This window comes from Pezoporus occidentalis, unplaced genomic scaffold, assembly GCF_034315485.1.
Source record: "Pezoporus occidentalis ecotype Australia unplaced genomic scaffold, CSIRO_AGI_Poc_V1 ctg17, whole genome shotgun sequence".
Lineage (NCBI taxonomy): Eukaryota > Metazoa > Chordata > Aves > Psittaciformes > Psittacidae > Pezoporus > Pezoporus occidentalis.
In genome coordinates, this window is record NW_026913531.1 from 6,661,563 (window position 1) to 6,673,753 (window position 12,191).

General features: G+C 39.9%; 2 protein-coding genes across 9 annotated transcripts in view; one reads left to right on the plus strand and one right to left on the minus strand.

Moving 5' to 3' along the window:
* ACSS3 (acyl-CoA synthetase short chain family member 3) overlaps positions 1-12,191 on the plus strand; it is a 177,524-nt gene that overhangs the window by 104,776 nt on the left and 60,557 nt on the right. The gene's annotated exons all lie outside the window — the stretch shown is intronic.
* PPFIA2 (PTPRF interacting protein alpha 2) overlaps positions 1-12,191 on the minus strand; it is a 315,167-nt gene that overhangs the window by 12,261 nt on the left and 290,715 nt on the right. For all 8 annotated transcript variants that reach the window (XR_009963872.1, XR_009963873.1, XR_009963874.1 and 5 more), the window contains 4 exons: positions 10,150-10,231; positions 4,209-4,409; positions 2,125-2,187; positions 653-682 (listed from right to left, as the gene is read on the minus strand). Coding sequence is in view for 2 of the 8 variants with exons in the window: in XM_062613845.1 (XP_062469829.1) it covers positions 653-682; positions 2,125-2,187; positions 4,209-4,409; positions 10,150-10,231 (376 nt within the window). In the remaining 6 variants the exon portion in view is untranslated. The remainder of the gene's footprint in view (positions 1-652; positions 683-2,124; positions 2,188-4,208; positions 4,410-10,149; positions 10,232-12,191) is intronic.

The window sequence follows — 12,191 nt, forward strand, 5'->3', positions numbered from 1 at the left end:
CATTTTTTGGTTTTGTTTTTAATGTCTCCTGTCATTCTAGACAAAAGGATAACAGAGTGCAAGCTGGATATATTTTCTATGGGGGAAAATATAGTCCCTTCATCTCTCGTTCTTGTGAGATTTTGAAGAGAAAAAGAATGCTATAAGTAAAGCCAGTAAGACTGTATAAAACAGTGCATATATTACAGAGAGAAGTTGAAAAATATAAGTAATTGATAGTCTAACTACAGTGAAAAATTTTCTCCTAATTTTACACGACTATTTGTACAATGATAGTTGGGTATGATTTATACAATTGTTCTAAAAAAATCTGGTGCAATTTTAGAAATGTTAGATCTCAAACTCTTGGCATAATTATGAGCCTATTCTCCAAAATGAGGAAGATATTTTTCCTAGATTTAGCTGGGAAGTAGAAGATGTCTCTGGAATATAGCCATTTCTTTTAAGAAAAATATTTACAGCATATGTACTTCTTTGTGCTTTAACATAGCAAACCTGTCCAGAGAATATTTTCTTTATATTAGAACTCTAAAATGTATAAATCATAATTTAATCATTGAGATACTGGCACAATACTATTCTCCTCTATGCATATGGATAATGCTCTTAATTAACATTCCATTCAAAAAAAAATCACGCAAAAGGGTCATACCTGAGCCCAGCTGCCTTCTTCAGATTCTTTCTGTGTTATCAGCAGGAAGCAATTAGTAAAGCACGTAAAAAGACAATAAAAATTATTTATAAAAAGATGTGGTTTTCATGTATATGTTAATCTTTTTACAAATGAAAGCATACATGTAAAATGTACCAGTAAAATAACTCCAGTCAGTGGCAGTGTCCTGGGCTAAACTACCTTTGCAATTACAGTACCAAACCAGTAAAATCTTACTAGGGGACGTCTAGCTAATTTTCAAGATGATATAAAGTAATTAGAGCTTGTTTAACTTTACAGCATTATTTTAACCACTTTTTATGCTTCCACAATCAAAACACAACCATTTACTTACAAAATTGGGCATTACAGATGCCATTTTTCATTTCTAGATAGGTATTAAAATATTTGCAATAAGAAGTTGTCTTCTTGTCAATGTATTGTAATGTAGGTTTTTCTATAAATCTATTTATGGCAAAACTGTATTTTTCTGGCTGGCTAGTTAAACAGGATCAGCTCTACTTCTGGTCAGTGCAGTGCTGTTGTATTTGTATTATCTTTACCAAGAATAATAAAATTGAAAATGAGATCAGTTGTAAAAAAAAAAAAATTGATGAGAATTTGCTTTATGTGTGTTCCTGAGAAAACTTATAATAGTATAGCAAGCACAAATTTCTAAGAAATAAGTCTGTATTGTATCAACATTTGTGTATGGGGCTGACTATAAAGTTTCCTAAACTGAAGATAGGCTTTTCAGACATCTCACTGTAGGATTGTATCATGTTTTATATGCACTGTCTTTATGATGTAATGCTAAAAGAAAACCACAAAACCCTATACTTTCCAAGTAAAAGACAGATAAAAGTCATAATTATTGAATAAAATCTATTAATATTTATGTCATCATTCCCCCCCCCCCCCCCCCCCCAAAGCAGGGAGAAGCTTGACAAAAAAAACAATACATAAATGATACACTCCATGAACCCTGAATCAAAAAGCATGAATACACAAGTATGGACACTAAAGGCTATACATAGTCTTAGCATAATGAAAACACTGAGTTGTGCAGTTCACCATTCTGAAGCCTTTTGTTTTTTTTTCTATTTCAGCAGATATAAAGCTGTATTTAGAAGACGTACTATAGAGTATAGGGGAAATGTTGCACCTGTAACCACAATGATTTCATTTCATTAAATGAGGCTTCACGCTGGCAGTGAAACCATTATGTACTGTAAAACTCCAGTACTGGTTTTAGGTTAAGACAATTTTTGTGATCACAGTACAGTGTGTAATTTCCTTTGCTGAGAAATGACGTAACAGTTCTTTAAATTCAATTTCACTACTCCCTGCGACTTCCTAATGGCATGCCTGGGAAGCATCCTACAGAAGATATGGCATCTGTGATACAAAAGATACATCCTAGTTCTCTTTTAAGCACTGAAACCATTTTAAATTAAATTGGAAAGACTAACCGTTTTAGCTGGAGCAGCAAGATTTTCCATTTCTTCATGGGTCACCCAAACATTGCCTGAGGGCTATGGACAAGGCCCGCAGGAAGGCAGGTGGGATCCACATTAGGTAAGCAGTGGTAAAGAAGAAAGGCAGCACCACTGTAAGTTAACAGCGCATAGCATCACCATCAGCACAACCACATTCTTGCCTCTACTGAGCTGCAACTAAAGACAACTTCATAGAATTTGTTTTGTATCTGTCATCAGAGGGTTCTGAGCAGACATGATGGAGTATTTCAACTCGAATGGATGGATGAAATCTGGCAGAGCACCATCACAAAAGAAAGAATAATAATTAAAGTTGCATTTCACACACAAGTGGTACATACAACCTTTAGCTCATGGCTCTGTCTCGAGCTAAGCTTCGGTCATCGAAGATTTTCCAGCCTAAATATTCTGCACACATCACATGCTCCTATTGTAATCTAAATAATGATTACTTCTAACATGTTTCTGTAAATTGAAATTGTTGAGAGAATTCACTTGTAAAACCCTTTTTCCTCATCCTGTTGTTTTCAGTTAGATTATTACTAGGACACTCTGATGAGGCAGGCAGGGGGTGTGAAAGTCTGCTGTTATTTTCTTGAGAGCTGAAGTAAATTAACTCCTTTCCTGAGAAAGAGAGGATACAGAAAGACCTGGGACTCAGAAATCCACATTCCAGTGCAGGGCAGCTTTGTTCTGCCAGTTACTCAGGGAGTATTAAAAAAAAGCAAGGCAAAATTATTAGCCGTGTTTCTAGGTTGAACGTGCTGCTGTCTCAGTGTCAATGCTCTTATGCTTTGAAATATGCTCTTGTGCTTTTAAAATAAAAATGATTTTTGTTTAGTAATTCAACATGATATTGAGTGTATACTGCTTTATTTCAGTGAAATCCATTACGATTCATAGTATTACCATGGTTATGACATATACAGCTGTGCTGATGGGAGAAAATATCAGATGGGGGAACTATAATATTTGAAGAAACTTAGCAAGTTAAAGATAAAAGGCCAGTCAATAGGAACATTAGAGTCCTGTTGCCCATTGCTTACACAGCTCAGTGGATCTGGTACCCCTCAAAGGTATCTCAGTTCCAATTTTCACCATGAATTCCATGAAGATAACAGATTAGAAAACATGAATAATATTGTTAAAATAACTATTATTACCTTACTATTGGAATTCTGGGCTGCACTCTTAAGTAGTAGTCTTTGTCCTTCACATCTATGCCATATTTCCCATTTGATCAAGCCCAATTCATTTGTTTTTTTCAGTCCCTGTTGCCTCTTTCACAGCCATCACCATCAGCCTCTCAGCATGAATCTCCCATCATCTTATTTCTTTTCTATCTCATCAGTTTGGCCTGTTATTTTTTATTTTCCACTAAAAGGTATTTTTATTTATACTATATAAATTCTTACTCTCCCCTAATCTACTTTCTTGCTCTTTTTCATATATACCCTTTTTTCCTTTCAGACTTGTATCTGTTTCTTCTTTCTTCCTTACTGTCTGCTGCTACTCTCTCTCCCTTCCTCACCAAATGCACATGCTCCAGTTCTCCTTTTACACCTCCAATCATTTCTCTTAAAAGCATGAAGAACTGAAATCTGCTTACACAGATTAGATAACATCTGAAAGGATGCAAAAAAGGGGAATAGGAACAAGGTTCAAAAGAGCTGCGCTCCTATGTAACCTTTCCCCACTCCTGCCTTGCCACCACCGCACTCCCCCAAACAAAAAAGAGAAATAAACAAAGAGAAACACAATCTGATTTGGTTGGATGACTTGAAGGAAGAGGAAGGTGAAAATGCAGGTAAAATTACAAATATGACACTCAATACCGGTTGTTTAGAGAACATCAAGGTTAATCAAAAGCACAACAAAAAAAATCAGAATATCTGCTATCAATAATCAAGTGAGTGATGAACAGGTCCTTCTAAGTCTGTGTAGGACAGCTCCTGCTGATTGTGAAGTGTGTGTTACCACAGAGCCACCCTCATACTATGAAAAGGCTTTCTGCAGACTCCTGCAGGGAAATAAAAAGTTATCTGAACAGGACTCACTGTTCTGGATGTTGGAGGTGCTGATGGACTCGTCAGTGATACCATCTCCTGGATTGCTAATCGGAGCTTTAAGCGATGAAGAGGGTTGCTGATCCCAATTTCTCTTTGGATCTCAGTATCAGACAGAGCAGACATAATAGCTCCACTCTTCACATTGGCACGGCAGGCAGCAACATACCAGGCTGGCATGCCTAGCCAGAGCTGTTCAGAGAAAGGACGCATTCATTTCTCAAACAAAATCAACCATCAAGGCACCTATCAGTCTGAATAAGCCTGGTAATACACAAAAGTTATTATGAATATCACAGTCTTTAATAGAACAAAATTGTTTCTTAAGTTTTGCAATTGCCATGGCTTCATGTGAATTCTTTTTGTTGCTTTTATTGTACCCAGAACTTTAAGGCAAGGGTTGCTTTGAATAATTTCAGAGCTGTGTGTCTCTATCATCTGGGCTCGTCCTTTCCCAGGCCTTCAATGAGTAAGTAGTGGCACAAGTCAATGTCACTGCCCATTTGATAGTCTTATCATATAGCGAAAACAATCTAAGAGGAACTGATTATGTGATTTTTCTACTTCTGTACTAAACCATTTTTTACTCTTTTCCCGTGTTCGTCCCCATGGTGTACTCATGTGGCACAATCTTAGACTTCTCAGCTGTTATTTTCTTGGTAGAAATAAACCAAGCACAGTCCAGATACCAATCTAGTGAAGACTGTGAATTTGGGAAGAGTCTGGTATGGTGTCACATCCTAGCTAGAAATATGGGCTAGAAGCTGCAGCAAAACATAAGCCCAACTACATTACCTGAGGATTTAGATGATACTTCTGTGCTTCTGACTTCATGTTTTTCCACTCCTTATGTTAGTTTTACCAGCCTAGGTCAGTAAAGCCCCTTGCTCCACCACAATCTTTTCTTGTAAGAGGTACTCTCTACTCCTAGCAGTTTTTTCCTGGGACCTACTGAGTATAAATTTTTTGGGGGGTTTCTCAGCTGTCTCATTTTGTGCTGCCTCATTAATGACTGTCATTGTCTACAGCTCTTTGCTCCCAAAGGAGATAACTCCATAGCAGGGATACACATGTGTGGGAAGTTGTTGTCACAGTATTAAATACATTATGCTATAGCAAAAACTGTGAGAAGGACATAAGCAGTGAATGCCGTAAGTACTGAGAATGCGGGGATAACATCATCGAAAACAGACAGGCCTAGCTTTGTGCATCTTGAATAGGCCATCAGAATTATCTGATTTCATTAATTCTTTCTCTTAATAATAGCCTACTAAAAGAGGACACAGTGTCAAGGAAATGAGTCAAAATACGCCACCAGTATATTCACCAGCAAATCTGGAAAGCAGAGACAACCCTTTCCACTGATGGGATGAGGCACTGCCTTCCATTCAATGCTAGTCTGAATCTTAAAAATATGAGCAAATTCCAACTAACTGTAATAAAATACAAACTTTCATGAAAGTAAAAAAAATGTAAACCAAAATTATGTAGATTATATCCAGCTGCATTTAAACAAAGGGCCAGAAGGAGACTGATCACAACTTTAAAATGTATTTCTTCTCCAGGAACCTGCTTAGTAAGGTTCCATGGGATATAGCCTAGAGGGCAGGGAGGCCCAAGCCTGTTGGTTGATATTCAAGGATCACCTGCTACAAACAGGAGTGTTGTGTCCCGACTACAGGGAAGTGCAGCAGGAGGGCCAGGAGACCTCCTTGGATGGATAAGGAGCTGCTGAGGAAACTTGGAGGGAAAAAAGAGGCTTATAAAAGGTGGAAGCAAGGACAGGCAGCCTGGGAAATGTACAGGGATGTTGTCTGGGAACATAGGGATCAGGTTAGGAAAGCTAAGGCCCAGTTAGAATTAAACTTGGCTGGGGATGTGAAAGATAACAGGAAGGGATTCTATAGGTACATTGAAAAAAAGACAGACTAGGGACAACATGGGCCCGCTCCGGAAGCTATCAGGAGAACTGGCTACACAGGATTTGGAGAAGGCTGAGGTTCTGAATGACTTCTTTGCCTCGGTCTTCACTGACAAAGGCTCTGACCAAACCACCCAAGTCTTGGAAGGCAGATACAGGGACTGTGACAGTGAAGACCCTAGGCCCACTGTAGGAGAGGATCTGGTTCGAGACCATCTTAAAAATCTGAACATGCATAAGTCCACGGGACCTGATGAAATCCATTCGCGGGTCCTGAAGGAGCTGGCAAATGAAGTTGTTAATCCACTGTCCATCATATTTGAGAAATCATGGCAGTCAGGTGAAGTTCCCGATGACTGGAAAAAGGGAAATATAACCCCCATTTTCAAGAAGGGGAAAATGGATGACCCGGGCAATTGCAGACCAGTCAGTCTCACCTCTGTGCCTGGCAAAATCTTGGAGCAGATTCTCCTAGAAGGCATGCTAAGGCACATGAAAAACAACAAGGTGCTTGGTGACAGCCAGCATGGCTTCACTAAGGGGAAATCCTGCCTGACCAATTTGGTGGCCTTCTATGATGGAGCTACAGAACTGATGGACAGGGGTAGAGCAGTTGATGTCATCTACCTGGACTTGTGTAAAGTGTTCAACACTGTCCCACACGACATCCTTGTCCCTGAATTGGAGAGACATCAATTTGATGGATGGACCACTCGGTGGATAAAGAACTGGCTGGGTGGCCGCACACAAACTGTTGTGGTCAATGGCTCAATGTCCAGCTGGAGACCAGTAATGAGTGGTGTCCCTCAGGGATCGGTGTTGGGACCGGTCTTGTTCAACATCTTTGTCACTGACATGGACAGTGGGATTGAGTGCGCCCTCAGCAAGTTTGCCGATGACACCAAGCTGTGTGGTTCGGTTGATACGCTGGAGGGAAGGAATGCCATCCAGAGGGACCTCGACACGCTTGTGAGGTGGGCTGATGCCAACCTCATGAAGTTTAACCATGCCAAGTGCAAGGTCCTACACCTGGGTCGGAGCAATCCCAGGCACAGCTACAGGTTGGGCAGAGAAGAGATTCAGAGCAGCCCAGCAGAGAAGGACTTGGGGGTGTTGGTTGATGAGAAAATGAACATGAGCTGGCTTCAGTGTGCGCTCGCAGGCCAGAAAGCCAACCGTATCCTGGGCTGCAGCAAAAGGAGTGTGACCAGCAGGTCGAAGGAGGTGATCCTGCCCCTCTACTCTGCTCTCGTGAGACCTCACCTGGAGTATTGTGTGCAGTTCTGGTGTCCTCAACATAAAAAGGACATGGAACTGTTGGAACAAGTCCAGAGGAGGGCCACGAGGATGATCAGGGGACTGGAGCACCTCCCGTATGAAGATAGGCTGAGGAAGTTGGGGCTGTTCAGCCTGGAGAAGAGAAGGCTGCGTGGAGACCTCATAGCAGCCTTCCAGTATCTGAAGGGGGCCTATAGGGATGCTGGAGAGGGACTCTTCATTAGGGACTGTAGTGGTAGGACAAGGAGTAATGGGTTAAAACTTAAACAGGGGAAGTATAGATTGGATATGAGGAGGAAGTTCTTTCCTGTTAGGGTGGTGAGGCACTGGAATGGGTTGCCCAGGGAGGCTGTGAATGCTCCATCCCTGGCGGTGTTCAAGGCCAGGCTGGACAGAGCCTTGGATGACATGGTTTAGTGTGAGGTGTCCCTGCCCATGGCAGGGGGGTTGGAACTAGATGATCTTAAGGTCCTTTCCAACCCTAACTATTCTATGATTCTATTAAATATTCCCATTTAATTTTACTTTATTTTTCTTTTTAAACATGCCGTTGAAAAGCTAGAAAGCATAAATACTGTGAGTTATTTACGCTGCAGAAATGGATTCAAATATTTGCTGCTCATTAAGTAAATTAATTCTTTACCAAATTAGGTACATTAGTTATGTAACAAACAGCTGTCTATCAGAAGATTAAATTAAGGTGAAAACCGTCCCTAAATAGAAGGTACAGTAATTGTTCCAGGAAGAGAACCCAGATATGAAGATTGATAAACTTTCCCAGGATTAGTTCAGAAAACCCACAGTTCTCAGCTGTCTGTGCTATGTATAAATGACCAGAAGAAACACAAAGGCTGAAAAGTTAAGCCTTGAAAAATCTGGCAATGTCAGAACTGTGATCACACGTACTTTTAATTTGGGCCTTTGTCTCCTTTAACATTCATTTTGGTTTTTAGTCAAAGGGTCACATGTTATATTTTCCCCAGGACAGTATGAAATGCAGACAGTGTCCATGTGCCGACTGAATGCACTGATGCTCGCTGAATAAATAGAGTACTTCTGCCGTCATCTCTTTTTATCATCAATATTCAATTTGCATTTAATACTGCAACATAAACTTCCTCATTGGCTTTCTTGTGCTACTCGAATCATATTTCCCAAGAAGTTCATAAACATCAATTTCTCTTTACAGCCACTCTCTGGGGCAGTGGGAAGCACATCCTGTTCTACAGCTAAGAATCAAGCGGGAAAAAAAAAGATTAGGGCTTAACTTGTCAGAAATGTGTTCAAATTTTGGATCACCCCAGAGGATATCAAGGGTAAATTTTTCTCAGTATTCAGAATTGTATAGACCTTTTTATGGTCACATTTCCAGCAAATCGGCTTTGACTGTAAGATTAAATATTTCCACCTGATAAAAATCTGGTTAAAGAGCTCCCAAAAGTCATATGAAAAAAGTCACATAGTAGCCAAAGTAATGAACATTCCATATTAACAGTGATTTTTTCTGGAAGAAAGATATAACCCCATTTTCCAAGGTCATGTGCAAACACTTGAACTGCCTTTCTGCAATATTCATTTATTCTTTTTCAGTAGGTGCCTTCAGGAATTCCAATATGAAGCAGAAATTCTGCAGAAATTCAGCTTTTTTCATTCTTTCATTCATTTATTCCCTGAATAAATTCTGCAGAAATTCAGCTTTTTTCATTCTTTCATTCATTTATTCCCTGAATATAGTCCTATTAAAGCTTTAAAGAGGGACCTTTTTTTTTTTTTTTTGAATGGAAGGGGAAAACTGGCAAATTCTCATGGTCAATGGATGATAACTACAGCAGACATGAGAACAGATGAGAATACATTGAGATGCCCGGTATAGACAACAAATAGACACCTGTTCCTTGAAGCAACAAAATCTTGCACCTCTACTGAAATGATACAACCTTGCCATATCAAAGTGACTGTGTACTTGTATAAGAACATACTCCTCTCCTCCCCTTGGTATCTGGGTAAATGTTTTTGAATAGTTCCATCACCTAATTAATAATAATAATTCTATTGATTTTTTTTTTTTGTCAAATGGATAGCTCTGCTGAATGTTTCTCTGGATCAGTTCCAAAATCCATTCATTTAGGTGCTCCAAATGAAAGAGCTGTCTACAGACTGGATTTCAGAGATGGAGGCACTGTCTGTCAAATCAGAGACATTTCAGCCTAGGTCTGCCACATCCCAGGTGAAAGTGCAGTGATGAACACCTTTTTATCATGTTCTGAGTGATATCCAGGTCAATCAGTCCTTTCCCATTACATTTTAAAAGACAGAAAGTTACAAATTCTTTAAGTTTATTAAAAATCTTGAAGATGTAGCTTCTGTGTTAGCCTCCAATAAAATCTGACAGCTAATTTCTGGTTTTTCCTTTGCACATCATCCTACATATACTGTCTGTGGAGTTCCTAGATATTTAGAGACTGAGAAAATATCAGATTTCAAAAATTTGGGGATTCAGGTGCACTTGATAAGCCTTTTTGCCTGTCCCCATCTTCCTGTGCAATCCTAGTTTACTTTTTTTCAGCTCTAGCCTCTGATTTACACCATCCAGTATCAAAAGCTGCTTAATGCTCACAGCTCTGTGCAGACGGGAGGGAGGAGGAGATTTCACAGTCTCTTAATGAATCTGGAAGGACAAACACAGCAGTTTGCAAAAGTGACTTACGTTTCCAAGTTACGGCCAACACTTACCTCCAGCCAGGCAACCACTGTTGGCCCATCCCACTGTGCAAAAGGCAAACCTTTTCTCCGAGCTTCTTCCAGAAGTTCGTGTCTAAAAATGGATCAAAAAAGGTTAAATATGCAGAGGTATGTGCAGGGACAATACAGACGCAACCGTGTCATTTTGTTAAGGGTAACAACAGTGAATCACGATGACAGGCATAGAAAAGACACAGAAAACGCCGGTGAACAATAGGTTTCCTTCCCCTTTCGGATTGTTTCCTCTTGGTGCACTTTGACATCCCTTTAAACACCCAACATACAAAAGGCAAGGTTTCTGTCTGTTCTTAGCTGAAGCAGTAGAGAATTGGGATACCCTGTATATAAGGATCACACATACAATAGAAGACATTAGCAAACAGAGAAAACTGAGGGATTCCTCTTGAGGCTAGCTTAGCTCTGGTCTGGTAAGGGGCCAGAAACTCCCCAGATTGCCAACCTCCAGACCTGAGTGAAGCATGGAAGTAACACTGCCAAGTCTGAGTGTTTGAAACACTAAACTTGCTGGACCAGCTGTGTACAATTCAAGGGTGTCTTGAGTACAGCTACTTTACATCTTAAATAAACCATTCATGGCTAATTAATGGTTGGTTGTATCTCTGATAGCTCCATGTTAAGAGTTTTTAATTATTATTGCTTATATAAGGAAGAAATGCATGTGCTTTACTGATGTATACGTTTTCATAATTATAGATTGAAGTGGTTTCTAAATTTTATACATATACATAGATATAGTTCTATTGAGTCGATCATATAACAATCAAATTCCTGCATCTGCAGCTTCTCTGGCATGCAGTGAGTATATATGTAAAACATCATTCTCAAAGCTTAGAACATACTTTTAATACAGCGGTATGAAATATTTGGTAGTTATGTATAGGCCAGTCAGCTAGGCTATTGGAAAAATGTTCGAGATTAAGCATATTCAACCATTTGACCAGACATTTTTATTCCTGGAGCAGGAATAAAACCCCACTGTGGTGGTGGCGGCACAGAAAAAGCAGTCATTCAAAAGTCTTTTTTTTTCCCCCAGTATTTAACAACATACTTTCAGCTGCCTCCTACTGAGTGAAACACAAAAGAATGCTCTCAGCAACAAGCTGCAGTGAAAAACAAATTAGACAGGACTATGCTAATGTAGTATTAAAATTTGCTTACATTCCCACATAACAAGGAAATCTTGGAATTACAGCTTCAGTTTTGCTCTGTCTTCCTTTATTACTACAGCCTTTGTGGTTCAGTTATCCCTTGGCAATTCGTCACTGTCTTAGCAGCATTTCAAATATATGTACTACAAAATCACAAAAGATAGAAGCAATACAGTGATCTTACTTGCATGGACTCCTCTGGGGATTTGTGCACTGCAAAGGGGCCAGGCTGAGAGAGTTTGGCTTAGTAGGGAATGGAATTCAAATATTCAATTTTGCATACGTGTTTAAATCCCTAGCTCTGAATATTAATAGAAAGGCAGCTGCTTTACTTTCTATGCTTATGGTGTGGTAATATGCAACATTACAAGTACTTGACAGCACTACTGAAGTTTATCTAACTTCTCTTCCCACACATCCTTTGCAGCATAGTTTATTCTATGTCACTCAGACGTCACAATCATAGAATGGTTTGGGTTGGAAAGGGCCTTAAACCTCATCCAGTTCCAACCTCCTGCCATGGGCAGGGACACCTTTCACTAGACCAGGTTGCTCAAAACCCCATCCAACCTGGCCTTGAACACTGCCAGGGATGGGGTAGCCACTTCTCTGGGCAACCTGTGCCAGTGCCCCACCACCTTCACAGTGAATTTTTTTCCCTAATACCTAATTTAAATCTACCCTCTTTCATCAAAGCCATTTCTCTTGTCCTATCCCTACATGCCCTTGTAAAAAGTCCCTCTCCAGATTTCTTGTTGGCCCCCTTTAGGCACTGGAAGGCTGCTTTAAGGTCTCCCTGAGCCTTCTCTTCTCCAGGCTGAACAAGCCCAACTTTCTCAACCTATCTTCATACGGGAGATGCTC